General features: G+C 42.1%; 1 protein-coding gene across 3 annotated transcripts in view; it reads right to left on the reverse strand.

Moving 5' to 3' along the window:
• SMAD1 (SMAD family member 1) overlaps positions 1 to 24,596 on the reverse strand; it is a 115,304-nt gene that overhangs the window by 15,716 nt on the left and 74,992 nt on the right. For all 3 annotated transcript variants that reach the window (XM_074588883.1, XM_074588881.1, XM_074588882.1), the window contains one exon: positions 11,122 to 11,745. In XM_074588883.1, coding sequence (XP_074444984.1) covers positions 11,122 to 11,521 — 400 coding nt within the window. In that variant the 5' untranslated portion in view covers positions 11,522 to 11,745. The remainder of the gene's footprint in view (positions 1 to 11,121; positions 11,746 to 24,596) is intronic.

Consider the following 24,596-nt stretch of genomic DNA (forward strand, 5'->3'; position numbering starts at 1 on the left):
CAGGTTGCCCAGAGAGGTGGTGGAGGCCCCATCCCTGGAGACTATCAAGACCAGGTTGGACGGGGCTCTGAGCCACCTGATTCTAGTTGAAGATGTCCCTGCTCATTGCAGGGAGGTTGGACTAGATGACCTTTAAAGGTCTCTTCCAACCCAAACTACTCTATGATTCTACAACGAAGATATGAAGTTCCTAATTATGGCATTTTCTGAAACAAAACACATCCATCTGCGATTCTACAGAGGTTCTCAATTGCAGAACACCCCAGGAGAAGCTGCACCTCCCTCGACTGTGCAGACTGTCCCTTGCCTCTAATACAACCATTCTCACACGTCACTGGAAAAAGCCATTAAAAAAAAAGTTACTCAACATCCAGGTGGACATCACAAATCCTCTCATTCACAACACAGCAAATGCCAAACCAAATCGCTCTGAATATTAGGATCTCTAGGAATTAAGCTTGTTCTGTTAAACCTCGCAGTCCTTTTGCAGTGAGGTCAAGCACTATTTAACTGTCATAGTCAACATTTGCTGGGATAATAAATTACCAGGGAAAAAAGTAACAATGAGATCATGTGTTAAAAAGCATTTTCCCTTTCCTGTCTTTATGGTTATTCCTTATTTTTCCGACCATTAAAAACACAGCTTTCCTATCTCTTCCTTTCCTATGGATGAAGGTCAAACCATCAACTTTTCTGAGGTTAATTTGTGCAGAAAGTACATCTCCTACCTTTCCCATCCCCTACCTCACATTAAACAATGATGCACATGACATCACAGGAAGCCACCCAATTTATAGCATTTTAAAATAGCAGGAGAACAGGATATTTTCTGTACGTTTTCTGTAATTAAAATAAAGCAGTGCCAGATTTTCCCAAGGTATATAGGCATGTTTTCTCCTGTTGGGTAGAACCACTGGCAAAGTTTAGAAGGACTTGAAATAAGAACAAGTCTCCTCTTCCCAGCTCTCCCTCATGCAAACCTACACTTTTTGTCAAACTGCTTCAACCTCAAATGATTAAATACCAACTGCTTCAAAATACACATGGAAAAGGGAGAAGGGAGTAAAAGAATACAACTGGTATTGCTGCAGCACAAATAACCTCAAAAATATCATTGCAGAATTTACTTTTGAGTGCTGCCCCCAATTCACATCCTCCTTGCATACATACAACCTTAAATGAGGAGGAAGAGTACTGAAAGGCCATGTCAGGTGGGACAGAGACTACAGCACTCCAATTAGTCCAACTCCAAGACAGTCACTCACTGCCATAACCTGATCTCTCTGCAGCTCACGAGCTCTTTTGCAGACTAGCCACTCCCACCGAAGTCACAGAGAAGTTAACCTGAATGACGTTCACTCAGGAGCAAAGACATGAGCAGGCACCGGGCCCTTCGCAAGTATGGAAGGATGCCAGGAGTTCAAAACATAAAAGGGGGATGCACACCCTTCCTGCTCCCCTCACCCCTCTGTAAAGCACTGAGCTTCTGGTCAGGTTGCAGACCTCAACCATATGGAATAACAAATTACTGAGGCTCAGTACAGCAGGGGAGGAGGCTGATCTCCGTTACAGCTGCCAGCTCCAGGAAGAGGTATAATTGAAGGGGAGAAAGCATGAGAGAGTTATTCTGTGCTAAGCCAGCACACCTGTTGCTATAAAATAATGAAGCAGCGCGCATCTTTGCTTTGCAGATCTCTGCAGGATGCTACTCCAACAGTTTGCAGACAGAATTCCTCCCTTCCTCTTTACCTTCTTCAGCAGAAGGGAACACAGATACAAAAAAATAAGATTTTTTTAGAATAGTCTCTATTCAGTAGGGATGCATATATTTAAAGGAACATACTATTAAATACACTGTTGTTTTAAAAAGCTACTGCAACAGATTTGCAAATTCAACCTCATTAAAATGATTAAAACCAGCTAATGGAGTAGAACCACAAGTCAGCTTGATTTCTGTACTTTCTCAAACACCAGGTATTATGAGCTGTACCGTGGCTAAATTTTGCTCCAAGATTTTGTGTCAATGTGGACTTGGATTTGAGAGTTAATACACAACTACTAGCAGTAATACTACTAGTAATGGTTGAAGAGGAAGATAAACCACCTGGAAACCAGGCTGGGTACATGTTTGTGGAACTGTAGCTAAGAAGAGATCCTGTATCTGTCAAGACAGCCTGGGAATTGGGTAGCTTGTTTTCACCATGCAAATAATACCCAGAGTATGCCCGCACCAAACAAGTATTAAAGAAATTACAGCTACAGGGCAACTTCACCCACAGGGCTATTTCATCTAAGAGCCAAGAATGCCAAAAATATAGAAAATAGACCAAAGACAACCTGGCTGTGCAGATAAATGTTCCAACTAACCACACCAAGAAATAAATGCTTTTATGAAAATGTAATGGTGGCCTTTGAAGAAAGCTACTGATCTCTACCCTTTGTATCTCCAGCATGTCATCCTGTTCTTCAGAAAACTAACAGGTGTGCTGTCCTACAGTAAAGGTTTTCTTGATTTCCTTTTTTGTTCTATTTTCACATTCCAGAGATAATGATTTTAGCAAACATAGAAAAATCTCTGATTTATGAGTATAACTTCTTTTTTTAAAAAAAGTTTCTCTATTGAAAAAAAAACAACCTTAATCCAAGACAAAGGACCTGCTGTACTTTCAAAGTAACATATTTTCTATCCAGATGTGTTTTGGTTATCTTACCAAGCCCAGATGACAGTTGGTTTACCTCAAAGGCTCATTTCCACCCCACCCCATCCCCCACCTTCGCATGTTACATGAAGACTTGGGTAGGTATCTCTCTTTCCATGTCTGGAAATTGGAAGACCAAGCAATGAAATACAACAAGGGGCCACATGTATGAAAGCAGACTTTGATCACCTTTCCTTGCAAAAGTAGATTCTACTTCTGTGATCTTTATAAAATAAAACAAATAAAGGAAACGATGAGCAATTGCTACTGCACTTTCTGCTCTTAAAAATCATGACGACTTGGTCAATGTATGTTCTGTAGAAGGGTTTGTACAGGCTTATACCACAACAGGGCCCTCAGCCCTAATGAGGACCTGAGGGCACTAGCATTAGTCAGTGCACTTTAATTTCCAAGCATCATATACCATATTTTCATATTAATTTATGCAAAGCCACTTATGTTTTACTAGAAAAATAGAACTGCGGGTTGGGAAGGAGGGAAATCCTCACGCACCAGTCTGTGCTATCTGGAAATGGGTATGAAAACAGGGGCGGGGAGGAACTTGTGGCTTGTACTCCACACTCTAGATAGAAAATCCTGCAAAGATGAAGTTGTAAGAAAAACAAAGAGTTAGGAGAAGAAAAAAAAAAAAAAAACACAACAAGAAAAACCAAAACACAGCAGCAGTGTTAAACTAGCAAATTTCAACCCTCCTAAAGACTCCTAGCTTAATTTCCTGCCTTTGAGGCCACAGCAGTTGAAGTTGGCTGTGGCATCCTGGCGAGCAGTCCAGTCCCACGGTGGGAACGGAGCAGGTACCAACGTACGCTCAGCTGAACGTGCTTAGTTTTGCTTGCTGTCTGTAGCATTAGATAGTCACTGAAGCACGCTGACTGAAACCTCTCGCCAAGGTCTTGCTTGTAAACAATAAAATGCCAAGTAGAAAGAAAAGTTTTAATGTCATTAGGTTTTCCCGTGTTGCTTAAAACAAGACCTGGCAAAACTGAATATACTTTGACCAGAGGACACGTTCTCACATACAAAGACACTTACAGGTCTACACTTAGAGTTTACTCTCGGTTAAAAAAAAAAAAAATAAATTCATAGTGTTGTGGCAAAAGCAATCTCTGAGGATTTAGCTACTTTATGTTGTTCCAATACCACCTGGCTTAAGCAAGGCTGTCCTACTGGCAGTGGTAGCACGGCTTTGCTTTACTGTTTTCTCAAAAGCAGAAATTCCAGCCTTTTCAACTGTCGCTCCAAACCGATATTCTAGTAATTGCAAGCGAAAAGGCACAATAATAGCTATTCAGCAGCCTATTTTGGGTGACAGATGGACAAACAGGCCAGACTTTCTATTCTGGGAGAAAGCTGAGAGCTGTCTTGTTTTCTCAACTCTTAATTTTATTTTGCAGTTTCAGTAGACCCCTCAGCTTGATTTGTCATTTTACATAGTTACAACTGAAGACTTGCTTTACTGGCTTTACTTTTACATCAGACATGTGGTCTAAATGCATTTGGCAAGTAATATTAGTACATTTCCTGCATTACAATATTCAGCTAACATTAGATTTTATTTGCGGATGCTCTGATAAGCTAACGTTTTGATTAAACTGACATTTGACAAGGCCAATTTCAGAATTTAGTACTAATTGTATGCACATTAGTGAAGAAGTTCTTGTAAGCGGATTTGGGGGGAGAAATAGTTCTGATACAGGAGGAAGTTACAGTGTGATAGTGTATATTAACTCAGACATTTACACAGACCAGAGTTCAAATTACCTGTACAAAAGCCACAGTCACCATCCTACTGAATAGGTTAAAACTTGGAAGCCTGGTCTTTTAAGAAGAAACAATTTTCAAGAAAGGACGTGAAAGAAAAAAAAAAAAAACAAAAACAAAAACCACACGAACATACCCTTCCTGACAACTTATATCCCTTTATTGCATCTCGTTTTTCTTTCACATGGTGAGGTTAGACCATTCCCTCCTTTCTACCTCCCTATTTCAATTCCTCTCCCCCAGGTTGGTTCTGGTGGGGAATTTTAGAACCGAATTCTGCAAAACTGAAATGAAGCAAGTTTTATACTGCTTGCCAAGCAAACTGACAGTTGCTTGCTATTTTGGGGAACCAGCCTATAATTGTGCCCACCTGTTGTAGTGTGCTATTTTTAAAGTTACGCCCAACAGCAGCGTTACACAGTGATACGGCAAAGCCTCTCAGTGACAACACTCTCTGCTCCATCACCTCCAGCCTGCAGAGGTGCAGAAATCCTTCAAACTGCCAGCTTTTCTCTCCTGGCTCCAAATCTGATCTGGACAGACTTGCGATCCGGCAGGCGATCCACTGCATCGCGTTTGAAGCACAGGGAGAATATGCCGTGACAGGTTTTTAAAGGTCCTCTACTCAATTTACCCTGCCTAGAAACAGTTTGGGAATATTAATTTTATATGTAGTGATCCTAGGCCAGTCAAGTACAGGGGAATGAGATGGGGACAACTAACTGACCCATTTCATTTTTCTGTAAAGTACCTAGAGACAGCACTCACCAGCATGACCAGACCAATATACACAACCAAGCATCTGTGTGATTTTAAGTGGCATTAAAAAGCTCCTTCAGACATGCCTTTATTTTTCTTTCACTGAGAACTAGAGCTGCAGTGCTGTATAGGGGAGCATTCAAGGAGCATTTACTTCCAGGAACACGTGAGTCTAAACCTGCCTTATCCAGGATTTCCACCATTTCAAGTTTCTTTCTGCACCCTTGGTGCCTGCAGTAGGTGCGTAGCCTGATGGAGACTCACTTAGAGCAAACAGCACAGGAGATCAAAGACAAATATGAAAACAATCAGGTTAAAGTCACAGGCAAGGAGTCCACGCCGGGAGCAAAAACAGCACAACACACCTACTGCTTTCCTCAGAGCCTGGGGACCCAGCCTGTTCTCGCAGCAAAAAGCAGCTGTACATTTAGGTAAAATGCTTCTTGCCAAAAACAAGCTTGCTGAAGCAGACATCCACTTTGAATTCATGGTTGTAATGGAAAGGAACATCACGGTCTTTAGGCAGAATTGAAAACTGAACTGTTCTGACAGTCCACATCACGAAAAAGCAACTGCTGCTCATCCCTGCATTTGGGTGAAACATGGGCACCATCAGCTTCATAAAGCCCCTTGATGTAGAGCAGACTGCAGCCAGCTCTCCAAGGAAGAGAAGCTTAACAGAGGGAAATCGTCCAGCCTTTTTTATCTATGCTTTATTGGTAATTGCAAAAAAACCTGAACCAGTGTAGTTATTTTATGCCTCCAAGTGGCTGCTACTGGGCTGATCCATGCCACTAGAATATTTCAGAGGACAGATCAGCTGCTTCTGGACTGACCGGTTTTGTACCCCCCAGCATCGGATGCTTCAAGCACAGTGGAGGATCAGTAAGCACCTCCAGAAACGAATATCGAAATGTTAACAACTGCATCACCCAAGGCAGGTTTACGCTCACTTGGATCAATGAAGAGTAGGTTTCTCCCAAGCCTGACCCCTGATGGGGTATGAGCAGATCCTGGACACTCTCAGGAGACAGCATTCAGTTGCAGGGCAGTGGGTAGCCATTTACATGAACACTCTGCACCTTCAAGCACTTCCACGCATGAAGCATAAAAGAGAAATTAATTGCCCTTTTGCCTGTTTTGTAACATATTATAAACTCAAATACTCTTTAACCTAGTGGACTGATGAGCAAGGACACTTAGTAGAGGCAAACTAACACAATTCTGCAGCTGATGGAACCGAGAGCTAGTGTTCACCAGTACTTTAAGAAAATGAAATATTCAGTTTCTTCATCTTCCTTCCTTCCCTTTAGCTACGGCAGAAGAACTGAACCTCTTCCCCTAAAGAAACATTAGAGGTGTGATTTATTATTATTTTTTTAATAGCAGTGACAATCCACTGTGTGGATGTCATCCCATTCCTTTTGTTTTGCTGTTAGAGCAAACAGGATCCAGGCTTAAAAAAAAAAAAAAACAACTTTTTTCCCCTAAATTCTGGATGACATCCTTCACCTGATCCCATTGACATAATTGAGGACAGAGGCAAGCAACAGAGGCTGTATCTCCACAGAAACCAAAGGAATAACAGAAAGGAAGGAAGTATCTCAGGAGGGACTTCCAGATGTCATTTCACACACTCTCCAGCAAAACCCGAGAGGCCATTTGTGGCATTTTCAGAGAGAGATGAGTAACATCCTTGTTCACTTTCTCCTCACAGCCGCTATGTATGCTCTACATCTAATTATTTCTCAAGTCTTGATCACACTTGATGACGGTCCCAAACCAGGTATGAGACTGATTTCCAAATACCTCTAAACCAAAAAATAAAACTGAGGAGAGAAAGCAGATTCAGCCAAGTGAGCACACCAGTTCAGCTGAGAGTGCCAGTTTTTAAAAGGCATCAAATTCAGACCCTCCCCTCCTTAATTAAAAGCTTTGCTTTGCCTTGCCAAGAGCAAAATTTGACAGCCATTAACTACCCTGCACCAGAAATAATTCTGCACACAACAGAGATATGAAACAGCAGCAGTGAGCTACTGTAACACATCTTGAGGAGGTATTTTTTCCTGGCAGTCAAGTATCCCCATTCCTCTACGTTCTCCTCTCATTTCCCCATCACCTCCCTTCTTCCCACATGTCATCCACAGGACTGTGTTGGTACAGATGTTCCTGTGGCCACGCTGTGAGCCCCAGTGCTGCTCTGATCATCCTGGAAGATAACACAGCAGGGGAGGGAAAAAGCGACTGTGGTCTGGTTCAGCAGGAGGCTACGCAAACAGCTGTGCTGGCACAGCACAGAGAGCAGGAGATACTTGTGCACCCCACTATGGATGGTGTCTCCATCACCTGTGGGGCAGCTTGTGGATACCAGGCTGACCTGACTGTCCCACCGTCACAGGAAGGCCACCCTTCCTTGCCTCCACCCCGTGACCCCAGGCTGCCTTGCCCTCATCTGACTCTGCAGTCAGGGCACTGAGCTCGACAAGCTAACCCTGTAAAAAAGTAGTTTTCTGTCTGCTCCACTTTCTTGATCAACTCGCTGCAGGATCAGACAGGCACCTGTGCCTGCGCAGAGCCTCTAGGTCAGGTTAGGCGCAAATATGGTGCCACCACGTCACAGCCACGTACCTGCCAGATGCCACGTTCCCCTCCTTGTGCAGGGCAGCAGCACAGTCTGTGCTCAGGGACGCCTGGGACACTCCCTATTTAAGACTGCTGACAGTTTTCCGCCTCCTATCACCTGTGTACAACTGGTTCCTATCTAGCACGGCTAACAAAAATCTCACGTTTGGTTTCAGGTGTAGCTTTGTAGCCAGCAGACACACCAAAGCCTGCTAATTCTCATGTTTTCCAAGCTTATCTTCTCAAGCTAAACAGCAAGGATGGAATCAGGTATCAAGGTAGAAAATCCATGCATCCCTCTGGCACTGTGAAAGCTGAGATGCATCCATAGCACTAATTTCCCAACACAGAGCATTACCTGATTTTACATATTTGAGAATTTACCGCTAATCCGTTCCTCAAAACTCACACAGCACTGAAACAAATTACATGACAACCAGCAGAAGAGTGAACGTGTAGATGCCATCCCATGCACGCACCATACGCTTCAGCTCTCCAGCAACTGGATCTGCACAAAGCAGTTAAACACAGACCACACTGTCAAGCAGAGCCAGAATTTCACAGTGTACCTTGCACACAAAACGCGCATCATACGCAATCTGAGCTTCCAATTTTGGTGTGTCAAGAGAAAGTACATTTCTAACCCTCCTGGCTGTGATGATAGCCTTGGAAACACAAACCTTGATATCTGCTTGAGTCCGCAGACTTTTGGAAACAGTGACTCATACATGAATTCCCACTACCCATTAATCTCAAAACATAAGCACTTATGCAGCAATAATGGTGTTTTAATATCCTGGCAAAAACAGGAAAGAATGGGTAGCAGAATTTGGGAGTGACTGTCAGGAAATGAAGATAAAGATGACACTTAGAAGACAGAAAGAAGAAGGAAGAGACAGGAGAAAAAGAAGTCATAAGTTACGAAGCACAGCTCTCCAAGCCAAACAGGAGTTCAGCTACCACCTGTTTCCAAAAGCCATGCTTTCCCACTCATCTCCAAGCAATATCCCTCAAAACAACGGCAGACCCGTGGCTGACTAAATATAAAACCCTCCTCCTTTACATACCCAGCCAGAGACCTCAGTAAAACCACAGTGGGCTTCAACCCCACGCACACACTTTGGCACACTCTTACAAGTTGAAGACGTAACTTCAGCATGCAGATAACATTGTACCTCCGGATCCTGATTTAACACAGCACCTCAGCAGAAGTGAACGCTCCTGGTCAGCAGCTACCTCCAGAATATTTCAAGTGATTAGAGCAGCACATTGAGCTTGTGAAAGGCTGAACACTTCTGTCAGCTCTGCCAAACTGACTACAGCCCTAATGTTTAGAAGAAAACCGCCCAGTTGCCTATTAGGCAATTGACCAAGAATGTCTAGTTTTTCCTGAAGAATGGTACTCTCTGGACAAAAGAGAGAGCATTTTATTTCTACCATCTCCAACTTCATTAAGTTACTGTTTTGGATACTTTTTGCAGCAAAAAATCTGTAGCTACATGAATGCAGAGATTTTTATCTCCTCCAAAATCAATTAAAGAGCAATCCAGAATTCAGGCTTACAATTAATAACTTTTTGCTCTGTTTCTGAAATACAAAATTCTTAAGATGACTTAACACCCAAAACCCAGCCTTCCAACCACTTAAACTACTTAGCAGCACTCAGCTGAAATGTACATTTCAGTTAGACACCTTTTGGAATTTTTATTCTATTTTTATCTTGCATATCTCATTGCAGTGACAGGACATTTACAAATACCTATTTTTAAATATAGTATAAATGGTCCAAATGAGAAAGTTCCCAAACTCAGAAGTCATTTCCAAGATTAAGACAATATGAGTTAGAACATGTCATTTGACATTACAGTAAGAGCCCAACTGCTGCTAAATCTGACAGAAACAGATGTCTTTCAGGAATCTTAATTTTAAGTACTTTGGAATACCGAATGCAAGCAAGTGCAGATGCATGCAGACAGCTAGCAGTACAAGGACACAACTATTTTACTATTCCACTTCTGCTTAACATGGAATTGTTAAGAATTTTAATTTTTTTTTTTAAATTAATTTTTTTAAAGAACTGATTTTCCAGTGCAGAGTTCCTTTCTTCAAACTTCTGCTGCATAAATACATACCCGGGCATTACCTCTGCCACTCACATGATTTCCAAGTTAATACTAACACACCAAAGGGAAATATTTAACATCTAGATATGCACTATGTGTTGCAGACCCAAGACAAATGCAGTTTCCATCCACAGAAAAACAATCTTGCAACAACCTTATTTCCACTGTAGTTCTTAAGCTGTCCATGCCACTCTGCAGAGACAGCTTCACAGTTTGAAATGCCTTACCCTAAATTTGGGGTTAAATTCCCAAATTTAAACCAGGGAAGTCCACCCACACCTGCAGTGCATTTCTGCGGATGTCCCTGTACTACCTCAAAAGTAGAAAGAGACTAGTGTAGATACATCCAAGCACATATCATCTTAGTTCACGGAAGTATTCCCTGGTAATAAACCTGGATAAGTAAAATTAAGCACAGATTTATCAAAAAGAGCTTTGGATTTTGAAGAGGAGACAGAGAGAATGGGTTGCACCCTAAATGTGGGGCAGTGGGTAACAGGTAAGCGAACTGCACTTACAGAACAGTTGACAGTAAAACTTCACATACAACCAAGCATTGCTTTCAATGCTTTAAGTTGAGGGGATTATATTCTCCTGTCTAAAATCATGGTCTTTTCAAAGGCCAAAATCGTGGAAGATTCTAAAGACACTGTTATCTTCTATGGGATGAAGAAACAAAAGTCATAGAAGTGAGATAATAATTTGGAAATAGCAATAAGAAGAACAAGAATACCATGACCACAGTATGTCAGCATGGTTTTCGCGCACAGGCTGCAGTAATCCTTTATGTTAGCTTGCAATGTTTCATACAGATTCACCAATCTGCACAATTCAGTAAAGAACAAATTAATTGAGGGATAGCGGTCAGCAACAAAACCAGGGGATACCAGGACCGGCAGCTTGAGGGACATACTAAGACTATGAGTATAGTGATAAAACGTTTACACAAATGAAGCATGCACCATGTGAAAGGGAGAATTGCTAATTAATGCTTACATCCAGATAAACTGCTGAGGAAGAATCTGACATGTGCAAACAGCCGCTTTTGCTTATTTAAGCTGATGAGTCACATGATTAATTGCCATGCTTTGCATTGTTCAGATAAGGTGTAAAGGTACAAACAAGGAAGAACCTACCAGGAGACTCTACCCGCTTGTAGTGGTAGGGATTGATGCAAACCTCCTTCTGTTTTGAACCAAAGGGAAACTCGCAGCATTCCAGTGGTTTCAGTTCGTGATGGCTCTGCAGGTCTGGCCAGCGCCACACTCTACAGTAAATTACATGCGGTAGCCCTTTCCGGTGTGAAACCTGAAGCCTGCCGTCCAAGGAACGAGGAATTGTGACACAGTTACTGGGCTGACCAGGACAGCTTAATGCTTTTTCCAGCTCCTCCATAGCACCTTTTTTCTTCTTCAGTTTTTTCACTAATGCATCAACAGCCTTCTCTGCCCATTTTTCTTCTTCGTCCCCCTGCTTCCATCCCAACAGCCTCTTCACTGCTGGGCTGGTGAAGGAGAATAAACTTGTCACATTCATGGTGACACCACTGTGGTGATACCACAGAACCAAGCAGGAGAGAATGTCCTGTTCTTCCACCACCAACAGGGTACAGCAGACTGTGTCAGTAGGCAAAAGCAGCCAGTCTCCAATAATTCTGGTCCTTTCTCCTTTTCAGTCCTCCAGTCCCAGGAAGGCAGTGCTGACATCCCCCTTGGACAAACGTGACCTTCTCATCATTCTAAACCCTTCCGACCGAGAACCTGCAGGAGAATATCAGAGGGACAAAAAAAAAATAAAAAAATTAACATACAGCAGCTAAAAACATCTCCCCCAGCCCTCAAGAGTTGTGTGACCAAAACCCAGCCAACAACGAAAAAACCAACAACAAAGTGTTCACAGCCTCCACAACTGGACACAAGGCACGTCTGATGAAGACTTTTAAGCAGCAGAGCCTGCTGCTGAACCCTGTATATCCCCCTCCCTGAAAGGGCCCTCAATAAATTAGGTGATCACCCTGGAAAATAGCGATACAGCACAAACAAAACCTAAAGAGATTGGGGAAGGGGGGTTAGCGGGAAGAGAGGGCAAGGGGTAGAGGTAGGTGGTGGGACAATTCCCCAGCAGCTCAGTTCCCTCATCCAATTTGCTGTGTGGCCTCAGTGATATTTGTGCCATGCACTAAGGGGGACAGCAACTGCATTTGCCAGCTTCAAACAATACTTCTGCTCAGTGCCCAAGCATGGCCCCAGTACCATAAGAAGCTCAATAGAAAAAGCCAAAACACAAGATGACATGGCTGTATTCCCACACGTACTCCACAAAAGGGCAAGGGTCCTATATTAGCAATGTAGTTCACATTAAATCTAGCCTAAAACAGACCTTGAGAATTCGTCTTTCACTGTTAAGTGTGAAGGGCACTCCCCTCTGCCTATCAGCTGTTGCAACCTTAACCAGCAAAACATCCCAAGGAACCAGGGCAAGATCACTAGTGCTTTTCATTTATTTAATTTATTTCAGAAAGCAGCTGGAAACAATATGCCCAACAGCGTTGTGCTACCCAGCCCTCTCCAAACTGCCAGTGATGCAGCTCCAAAAATCACTGCACTAGACTTGTGCATACCATGATCCAAAACAAAAACAGCTCAGCTTCACCTCTGACTGATTTTGAGGAACAAACCAAAAAAGAAGAAAGGAAACTAAAAAGATCCTTGCCCTCACGCATCTCACGGGAGAAAGAAAACTCCATCTCCCCACCCCACCAAAAAGCCCTCACAGCTCATAAGCAGACTGTGAGGGAAAGATATCATGAACTTCACTGATTACATCCTGCCCCTTCCCATTGCAATGCCTGCCTGATGCACTCAAGGACACAAGGAGGAGTGGGAAGGATGAGGAAGTCCTGATAAGAAGATTTTAGACGGCACAGTGGTCCTCGAATTGGGAGACATGGAATGGGATGAAGTGATGGCTGAAGAGGGGGAGGAGCTCCACATATGAAGAAGTCTCTGCTGTGAGCAGCAAGTTTCTTACTTGCCCAGACTGGGAGCAGGCAAAAGGCTCTGCTGGGGGAAGTAGGAGAGACCTTGCACTGGCAGGGAGGGGAAAATACGACAAAGAGCACTAAACCACTGATTTTCAAGCAGACCATGAAGACAGACAGGAAATGTATCCTGGACTGGATACCAACAGGTTGCAGAGGAAGGGGGAAAGGGAAAAGGATATGAATGTTTTTGTTGCCATCAGAAAGACACAAAAAACCCAACCAACCAGCAACCTATACACACACCGAATAGAAGGTCAACACACCCTTGTCTGACAGAATTTCATAGTTATACTAAGAAAAGATTGCAGATTGTAAATCGTAAATGCTATGCTACACTTACACTCAACTATCACGCATTGTAATGGTTTCATAGTGTACCACTGTGCTTGAAGTACTTCAAGCTGAAAACCATCCACTTGATTCAAATTAATTTGTCACTAAAACAATTATCTAACTGCAAAGATTCAGTTTTATTAGGCTGAATGCATGAACTACATTTATGTGAATAATGATCACGGACTAAGACACAGACCATGTCTACCTGCACTTCATAGTGGTACTTCCCATTCCTTTTATGCTAAGAATTGTATTCGAAATAATAATGTCAATGCAATGGAAGATTTGCATGAGCCTGGGGCAAATTTAAGAATTTATTTTGTTACCTGGGCATGTGCTATATTGTTAAGTGAATGGAAACTCCATTACTGTCACTGACTGTACCCCAGGTATACTTTATCCTTAGACACCGTGTAAAGTGCTCTGTTAAAATGTTGTGCTAATTTAAAAAACGTTCTACCAGAACCCCAGTACCTGTGCTTAAAATGTGTTTGTAAGTAACAGAGTTATTCTCAACTCATATATAGTCTGTATCTCAATCAATATTCTGAATATCTTTTTTCTGTTATCTTTCAAACAGAAGATATAAGTTCCACACACAAAAGTTAAAGTTCCAGTGGTACATCACTAACTAATCAAGTCAAGCTTTCTATTTCACATCCATTCAAATTAAACAAAAAATATTTAAAAGACTTGAGTTGAAGTTCTAACAAAAAAGAAAATACAAAGTCTAAGTCTCAATCCAAAGTTCTTTCAACATTGATCATGAATGCAGACATGGTTCTACCTAGGCCTGACCCATTTCCACCAACCTATTTCAAAAATAAGTGGCCAACCTACTTGCTGTGAAGAAGAAAAAAAAAAAATCCCTATTCAGACTGTATGTTTATACCAGTGCCTGAAAATACAACCCTAGCACGAGCTAGTACACAAGCTCTGCAAAGACTAAGACAACATTCAAATGCAGCCCAGAGTAGTCAGACCACAGGAACAGATTTTCCAAAGTTTTTGGGTCAAATGCTGCAACAAACACGTCCCACTCTCACAACCATACACTCCAAAACATATTTCACCATCACAATCAAAAGTATTATCTTAACAGCTGGCATCTCTGAAGCAACAACTGCAGGGTGAGTAGCATTACGTCCAGTACTTGTAGATATGCTTCGAAGTAGCACAGTTCAGCAGGACCTAGCCTGTCACCAGCTTCTATCCCAGGGACTCCTGCTAAAGTCCTACCTTCCTGAACAAAGTCTAAGCACGCTCCAAGCCCTGAACAAGCCACAAGATAAAGAAATGGGGGAGAAAACCCACAGGTGCTGTATAACTACTCACACTAAGCTCCAATACCAGTATTAAGCTTAAAAAAAAAAAAAAAAAAAAAAAGCAGCGTAGGTGGAGATTTTAGTTTCCAAGAAGCAGAGAGCGTGTTCACAGCGCTGAGCCCTTGCCAGTACATTCCGTTTCCCTTTCTGCCACTCTTGGTTTTTGCAGTACATCATTTCCTGTATTACTTTTGCACAAAGTGGTCTTATCAGCTGGAAGTGCAAAATAAAGATTAAACCACGAGTCAGCAGATGACACAGTCTGCATCTTTCTTCCCCAAATATACGTGCCCTTCTGGGAAAGTAGGAGTTAGAATTTCCAATAGCTGAGTGGCCACCAGCCCTTGAAGGGTACGTTTATTCACGAGGTAAGGGTGAGACAGAAACCCAGGCCAAGCAACAGGACACTCTCCAAAAGGCAGCCTGGAATCAGTTTAAAGGAAATTGAGTTGTTACCCACTTATCAGCCACTCTTTACACATCAAAACCCAGGCACTTTTTATTATGCATTCTGTCTGCTGATGGATGAGTTGAAATCAACAAACTTCTTTTAAATCCCAATGCTGCTTTATTTGTCTTCCTTCACTGCTGCTGTCTTTTGTGTAACCTTTGGACCAACATACAAACCTGCACACAGCTTGTGAGAAACCTATAAAAAAATAAGTGAGTGTTATATATATAGCTGTTGAGCCAGCCTACTATTTAAACGTATTTAGGCAAAATGCCTAAGAGTGAAGTTCTATTTTCCTAGCCCTCAAAGAAGAGATAGTTACTCTGTCAGCAACACTAAGCAGACAGTGAAATATTCAATGAGACTGTTTTCGAATTCCCACAGGAGATCCCATAGGAAACTGCCCCACTTTGCATAAATGACTGTTTTTGGTGGGTGGAGAAAGGGTTAGGACAATTAGATGACTCTCTCCCAGGGGGGAGAAGTGAAACAACTCCTAGTCAAGTTTCAGGCAAACAAGAGGCGGCTCTAACTCTTCTACTAATTTCATTGTTTGTATTACAGGCTCAGTGATGCAGGCAAAAAGGATCCTATTAAATATTTTTAATACATGCTTGGCACAGTTAGACATAAAATGGGGCAGGAACCACAGTGAAGAGAATCAACATAATTGTTAATGGAGAAAACTGTCTAGTGTTTGATTACATTTTTAAAACTCAATTTATCTTATTTTATTCGATGCACCTCCTCCCAGCATCCATTACTTATTGACAATATAAAGAAATATCAAGCAGAGAGATTTTAATTTTCTTCTTTAAAAATGTTTAGTAATTTACCTTCTCTCAAAGACACGTCTTTTCAGCAAGTCATGTACTCAGTACAATATTTAGACCTTTTTTAAAAAAAGAAACAAGACCAGATTTTGGCATAGAAGCCCAGGAGCTGTCATGTTACTCCTGCAGGAACGATTTCCATGTATTACTAAAACGCATGCAGTCTAAGCAGCTGTAATGCTAGAATGTGTTACAACAGATTGTGCACTAACTTCCTCTGGCTCCCTATTCTTGGAGCAAGCAGCAAGAAGTTCCGATTTCTTTCTTCAAGTTATGTGACTTTTAAAACAAAAAGTCCAGAGTCTTCTGCTGAATTACTCTGTTTTTAATCAGAGTTCTTTCTTTGCACTTTCTTATGGTAGAAGATCAGATCTTGCTCATCTTGGAAAAATGCATGGAAATCCGGTAGAAGCCTCAGTGGCACTACAATACACATGCGAGAAGAAAGCAAGTTTCATTTCAAAGTGCTGTAGAACTCATTAGAGAGTTTATACAGAACCTGACTTGGCTTCCCTTGTATTTCTGAAAAGGACAAGGAGAAAGAAGATAAAAAGATTAACTCTTTTGTATGTCTTCTTGGCATGGTAGACAGAATTAAAAAAAAAAACACTTAAATATGCAATCCTGTGTTAATTTCTGATACATATCTTATTGTTCGAGGAAAGAGGAGCACACTGGTGTTAAACATACTTCAATATACTTAACAGGAGAAGGTAGCTTTTTTCCTGATGCTGCATTAGACTCCCTTACTTTGGGACAGCGAGGGCAAGAAGGATAATTCCAGCCTGTTCTGCAAAGTAACCGCTGTCTTGGATCCTGAGACAGACCAAAACACCCAGTCTGTGAAACCTCCTCTAGGACCCCTGCTCATGCTATTTGGCTGAGGGATTGCCCTTCCAAGGAAACTGCCCATATATCATTGCTCAGCCAACAGAGACAATCCTTTTAGATGCCTACGTGCGCCCTTTAGTTCAGCAGATGGTAGGAGAACCAGAGCATCACGAAAAGAGCAGGTGCTGACAGCACCCCAGCTAACCGTAACAGCAGCCCATACAGTTTCTTGTAAGAAATACCTAGCTGTTCTTAACAGGGTAGTAATATTTGCCTTTAGAAGGACTTGTAGAACTTCTAACTTATTTGATAAACCAAACCAAATCCATGAGTTCTGAGTGTGACCTGAGGACCAAAGAACAGATTCACCACTTGCTCAAAATGAGACGATAGGGCCAATGTGTGCTTTATTGATGGAGGGGAAGAGGGCAACAGTGACCCAAACAACAAAACCACCACTGCTCAGTCACTCTGAAGCACGAAGAAATAACCTTATACTATCAACATCTGCCAGCTCCTTCCCAATGCTCACCACAGTTCAAACCAAGCAGACAGTGTCCAGCCAGCTTCTACAATGAACCGCAGCTTTTCCTCCACTCGCCTACCCACCCAGCTTCTGGCAGACAAGGCACTGATCCTTGCCCTTGAAGTCTCCCAAGAGTAAAACAATAGCAAATTCTTACGGGTTTTCTGGATTTGTACTTTGCCTTCTCAAATTGAAGTTACTAGATTTGAAAGACTTACGATAACTTCACTGTTGCTTTTCCAGAGAAAATACACAGTTTCCATATACATTAGAAACTGAATCCTGTGTTACAATCCAATTAAAATGCAAAACAAATCTTTGTAAGCAAATACATAATTGTGAGAAAAGAACACAACAAAGGTGCTTTCCCTGTTTTAATGCATCAACAATTAAAATTGCCCCTTTTCTGATCACAAACACTTCTTCTCAATGCCTTTGCAACTGTTTTGACATAGTAAAGACTGTAGTCCTGAAAACAAATTTGAACACCACATCTTGCCAGTCTTATGTGCACCTTCATTAAAGCACAGCTCCTCCTTGTTTACATGAAACACTAACACATACAGCCTCTTAAACGATGACCAGATCCTCAAATCGTGCAGTTTTCACCAGAATTGAGAAACAATGATAAATTTCTAGCTTGCACTGCTGAATTTTACTCATTCCTGCCTTCAGATGCATGTGAGACTCCACAAAGTCACAAACTGCCAGCTCTTCCTTTAATTCTTGCCGGTCTCCTCACCACGCTGATCTGATTTGCCAAGACTAGAGGGAAAAACTAACACCAAGTGTGCCAAGTTACTTGGTCAGGAAGGTGGATAAGCCTGCTGCACACCAGGGCTAGTACAAGTAGGACACATCAAAACGTACACCAAGGTGTGGACAAATCCCTTCTGGTGTCAGCAAGCAGTTGGACCGAATTGGATGCGTTATCAAATATTATCTCTAAAACTGAAACTTAATATTTTAACTGAAGTCAGGAAGGAACTGTAATTTGATGATTCAGTCAAAACTCTGACACAAATGGGATTACAAAACTATGAACTTCACTAAAATAATTTACAAGATGAATACAATGCTGTGAACCACAAAATTTGCCAGAATGGTGTTCATGACGTGGTTTTTTTTCTAGAAGAGGGGACTCTCCATTTTTCACACTCTCTTCAAGCTGAATGCCTCTTAAGAAATCCTCAAATTAAGACAAAACAAAGAAAAAAATTATCCAAACAAACAGATGTCAAGAGACAGAATGAACTACCAGCCACCACAGTAGGTATTTCATTGTGCATCTCCAGGGCAGGTTTATCCACTTCACTTGTGCTGTGGGGTATTTAAACCCTATATGTTGTCCCACCAGGCAGTAGGAGCACTTAGGAGTACAGGAGCGTGCAAGGAGCTCAGTCAGCATTGTTAGATGACACAGGCCAAGTCCTGAAAAACACAGAACAACCTGTAGACCAGTTTGGAGCACTGGCTACGGTTTTGTGAACATGGGATATCAACAAAGATGCCATGACTAGTCTATTAAAGTAAGTCGGAAGTCCTTTTCTAAAAGGTCAAAAAGCTGTGGAGAACAGGGTGGTTTTTTTCCCTTTCATCATAAAACTCCAGCATAACTCCCTTTTTCCACAAAGACCATTCCCTTTCCTGACTTTTTGAACTGTCTTTAGAAAACAGGTGTTGTTTACAACAATAACAAACACACATCTGTGTGGGTGTGTTAATACACACAAAGGCAGGATAACTGAAACCTCTTCCTATATTTAGATCTGTCTGGTCAGCTCTAATTGCATAATTTAATCAAAACCCTCTCCAACGGAAACACATCCATATTCATCACAGGCATCAAAGGAAACATCTTTACAAACTATATCCTTTTACAAACCAACACATGGTCCCACGCCACTTGTCCAATTGTTGAATTCCTCCTTTGGGAAGGGCACGGAATTTTATTTCTTTTTATCAGCTGAAAAAAGCATTTCCCTCCAATTCATCAGCACAGGGCGGGAGGAACTTCCTTCACAGGTGAGATCGGGAAAATTTACTGATGTGTCACTGTCAGGGATTTTTTTAATTATTTTTTTTTAATGTAGTTAAAACATACATTTGCAGCATAAAGGAAAACCTTTAAAAACAAAAAGAAAAATGCCCATCACCACTCAGGCATCAACATTTTTTGAGTAAAGCTCATAAAATGCAAGACGTGTTTTGTCGTTACAGACCAGTACAGCCTAGCACAGACTGCATGGACTGAGAAAGGGGTTTGTCAGCCCCAGCCAGAGCAGTGCTCCAATGGGGTAATTTTAAGGAGGGAACCCCACCAAATGCACTCCAGTTATGCTCAGCTTATGCAAGCCACTGCTCCTACAAATGATTCATTTTACCAAGAGCATGCACCAATACACTTACGTCAGCTGCATTAAACCACTTCTAAAGACTGTGACCCAGACCTCATTTATCAGAGATTAAGTAAAGATGTTAAATTACAGCTCAAGATCCCCAGCTTTAAAGCAGAATGTTTCACTAAAGCAAAAGACAAAAAAAACGAGAAGGAAAAACTACTTATTCATTAATAAACGCATTATTAGGTCAAGCCTCAGCAAAGCAGAATAAACTGCTGAAAATTAAAGCCGAAAAGGAACACTGTTAAAATAAATAATTAATGCTTTTCACTGATTAGTCCCCCATTCACCATTTATACACTCGAATTAAGAATTGCCTCTTCAGTTTGCCAATATTGAAGACATTTCAATGCATTTCATGAGATGCATGCTTTTTTAAAAGGATTCCTCTAGCTTTCCTCTTTTTTGTCTTAATCGCAAAAACTAAGAAGATGGGTTTTGCCTTTAAATGACCTTTAATACACTGTGTCTTCATCAGATCTTTAAAATGTCAAGAGGCAGAGTGAGATACACGTTAAATTTCATGAAGTGTCCTGCAATTCACAACTACCATTCTGGACAGAGAAAGTGTTTAAAGATGATACAGCTTTCCAAGCCAAGTTTATACAACCCAGAAACAAACATCAAGATTTGCCAGATTTCCACTGTCCAATGAAATGTTGTTTAATTACGGCGTGCCATTAGTGGCCTTCTGAAAACCAGGACTGGACTTCAGATGACACAAAAACCGGTCTGCTCCTGGTCCCTGCGACAGTGAGCAGCAGCTGCACTACCACGTTGCAGCAGACACTCCCTGGCAGCACTGTGGTATTTGCCAAGCCACATGAACTCGTCAGACCCTTTACAAATGGAAGGAGCCAAGATCACAGTGTTTAGAGATGCGCCTGCAGCTTACACACACGAAAATGAGACTCTTTAGCAATTACGATTTACAGACAAATACAAACTTATAGGGACCCTCCTAAGATCAGGTAAATGAAACTTTATGTTCGTGCACGGATCTAGGTTGACCAAGGCCTTTACTGACATCTGAGGTACAAGTTTGAGCTTGCCTACACTAAAAACTTGAACTGCTTTCAACTACACCCCAATGTAATCCTAGAACAGGGTACAATTTCACCACTATTAAAAACTATACTTGTGGAAGACTAAAGCTATTGACATACAACGATGAAGGCATTTGCGTGGTCTCTTTCTTTCACAAATGTTTTCATCCAGACAATTACTCTACAGAACCAAAGGAACAATTCTTGGTTCCACTGAAGACCAGGCATTAAGAGCACTAACTTTCCCCTGAACCAGCAGGGACACTTGGAACAGGTATCACATGTTATCATGGTTGGAGACCAACCACCTTCCAGACAACAGTCGGTTCACCAATGAAGTCTAAAAGCTCCATTTCAAGAGCGTTTCAACCCAAAGAAGTCTACTGACAGCAACTGAATTGGTTATCAGTGCATTTTTTTCCTGCCATACCTAAGCCTGTAAAACCTTACCGTGGTTGGAGGTCAGCCACCTTTCAGAGGACAGTCATTTCACCAACGAAGTCTAAAAGCTCCACTCTCGGAACTGTTTTAATCCAAAGAAGTCTACTGACTGCAACTGAATTGGTTATCAGTGCAATTTTTTCCTGCCATACCTAAGCCTGTAAAGCCCCGTTGGCAGAAGGAGTACTGTCATGGAGGGCGCTGGGCTGCTGCTCAGGAGACACAGCATTTCCTTTGGGCAAGCCACTTCCTCACATCAAGACTTAGCTTCTCCTGCTAACAGGTGGAGAACAAAACTCTTGAAGGCTACCGATTGAGAGGCAAGTATTAGGCAAAGAAAGCTTTAGGGGTGACCACTGGCACAAAAAGTTTGCTGGCAGGGTGGCACCTAAACAGCTCTGTGAGAGCACATGCCACTACCCCAAGCAACACCTCCACACCATGGAGAGGTAAGTCACTTGGTCAGAGGCAGCTTGCCCGGAGCAAGAACTGATGACCACTGCAGCGAGGGGACAGAGGGCAAAGGCACCGGGGCTGAGACCAGAGCACATGCCGGCACTACCACACTCATCACAGCCAACGGAAGTGCCTCCTAATTACTGCTGACAGGGAATGGCCCAGCACAGACCCAGAAGACATGGACACACCTTCTGCCTTCTAAAGGCACAAAACGAGGGTGCTCCCATACGTGAGGATTCAGAGAGATATCAAAAAACTGCAGGGTGAGGCAAAAGCAGCCATCACAGCCCTGTGCCAGAACATCTGCAGAATCTCACGTCAAGCTGTTTTCTCATATTCCTGAGATCAAGGCTTTGGAGGGTTTTGTACAAAGGCTTCAACCCACAGATAGGAACTGATAGTTCATACAGCACTTGGCAACCACATAGCTTGAAAGGAAGTGGGAGATATCCTCCTACATTGCTTACCGGGAATACGGAAGTTTTACAACACGAGAAAATGGCTGTAATCTATCTATCTGATCCCCTGGTTATCTGTAAGCTTTTTATGATTTTGGAAGAGGAATCAAGCCACATAAATAATGACTTAGTACCCCTTCCTTATCTGCAAGCTCTTTTTATTAACAGAACCTATATGATTCTGCATATGGAATTAAGGCAACTTATTATTCACTCCACCGTAATTTTCCAAGATCAGTTTAAAGTTTCAAAATTCAGATTTTGCAAAGTTGCAGTACTGCAATCTTACAGCTGAGACACCAGAAGACAGTATTTGCTGAACACCACATGCTCTGCAGGGTCAGCAGCAGGCTAGCTAAAACAGCCATAATGCTTCCTAAATTTTCCACTGCTGCCTGCTACTGAATAAAGAGTCATAGCTGTCTTATTACAGAGGACAGAAGGACTCCAAGCCCTGAATACATCATGAAGTGAGACTGCAAGGATGAACTTCCAGGACTTGCAGCTTTCCAAGGCGACTTAATTCTGAAAGGCTGAAAGCTAGCACACAAAAAGAGCACACACAGATTTAAGACTCCTTGGCTTTAAGATGACAATCTAGATGCCTTTAATTCCGGGGCTGAAACCAGTACTCCCCAGTTCCGAGATAATAAGCCTTTAGGCTCAAACGACCCTGACTGCTGGCTGGCCTGAAGACTCAGAGCCCTCATGTCCCAAGTCAGGGGAGGCAAGAAGCTAGGCAACGGTGTGGTGGAAACCTGCCTATACTCAGAAATACAAGATTTCAGCCAAAGCAGCCTGCCACCAGCACTCCCAGTTCTCAATTGCTCCCAGTTCACAAACCACAGGAGACACATTGGGTCTGACCATGAGCAGGAGTCATAGCTGATAAACTAGTGGGGACAAGGGCAAAGGGAACAGTTATCCAGTAAACTGTAATAAACAAGCCCTGGAGTGTTTATGCCACTTATATTAGGTGGCATTTTTTGCACAGAACAGAATTTCAAAGAAGCCTGTAGCCAGAGGAAAAAAAATATTAGAGTTGGGTTCCCAAGGGTCTGGATAGTTCCTTGACATAGCAGAAGGCTACAGGGAACTCAGCAAGAACCTTGCTCCAGCACTGCCACTAGGGAAAATACCTAAAGTTTGGATTTTAAACTTGTAGATAACCCAATTCCTTGAAGTTAAGAAACATATTACAAAGACGCAATATTAGTAGATGTTAAACAGCCAGCAGTAACAAGAAAAAGTAGCAGGTTTTAAACACATTTACCATATACCATTAAAACAAGTGCTTTCTAAATTTCTTTTGAGAAAAGTGGATTGAAAGCCAAAAATTTCGAAATTAGTTATGCAGTGGTGCAGAACCCAGGAAAGCTACAAGCAGTGACTTCGCTTACAGCACATATCATCTTCAGGTGCCTTAATTTTCTTTACTAGCAGTGGTTTCTGGTAACAGCAGCTTGCTTTTACAGAAGGGTTTTTAATAGATTTAATATTTAGCTTTTTCTCTAGTTTCTTGATAATGATGCTAACAGTACCTGGTCTGCCAGCTGTTTCAAGTTATTTAATCCTCTAAAGAGTAAAAGACAATTTCTACTGCTAAGAAGTTAAACTTGGAGGACATTCTTTTCCCCATGAGGAAAAACATTTGTCCTGTCTCACACAGAACATGCACTAGATGTGCTCTGCACATACGGTTGCATTAAACTAGAAAAACATTTCTAATATAGCTTGCAGTTTATACCAGCAAAACAGCACTTGACCAGAAAAGCTTGTTTAAGTGTTCCTCCCTGTCCATCCTCCCTCACCCCCCATAAAATATGCTGTATCATTAATCATTGTCATTTTGCTGCCAATATAACTACACTGGGGCTTTGTGACTGACGTAACTGTTGGCAGTCTAGCCTCACCATGCTAATCACCAACATAAGTATCTGGGAAAAAACCCTGTAAATTAGACCTTTCCTTGGCAAGCATATTAAGGAAGTCTTCATCTGGGAGTACTATAGTACTCGTTTACAACTGGCTACCTCCAACAGCTGCCTTGGGCCAGCAAGGTCACAGGTCCACAAGCAGATGAGCAGCCCTAACAGCTTACTCCCACCCAAAGAGAAAAGGTTTCCCTTTGCTCCCTTGTGCCAGCTTTGGTACTCCAACATCATTTCCTCCCTGCTTACAGTCTGTCAGCCAATTCACCTTCCTAACCTGGCAAAAACAACAACAAAAATAATGTTCTGCAGAACAGCTGGATCAGCTTAGAGCAGGATGAGAATCAAAGTCCCCCAGCCAGCATACGCTAAGAAATCTGCGGCTGGGGTTGAGAGGAGCCAAACTGTTATGAGTTCTCTCCATCTTGTGGAGCTGCCACCCCCCTAATTTTAAATGATATCCAGAACAAAGATTAGCTCACACTCAGACATGAGCACTTCAGTCGATTTGCAAAACCACATCTCATCC

The sequence above is a fragment of the Larus michahellis genome, chromosome 5 (genome assembly GCF_964199755.1).
Source record: "Larus michahellis chromosome 5, bLarMic1.1, whole genome shotgun sequence".
NCBI lineage: Eukaryota > Metazoa > Chordata > Aves > Charadriiformes > Laridae > Larus > Larus michahellis.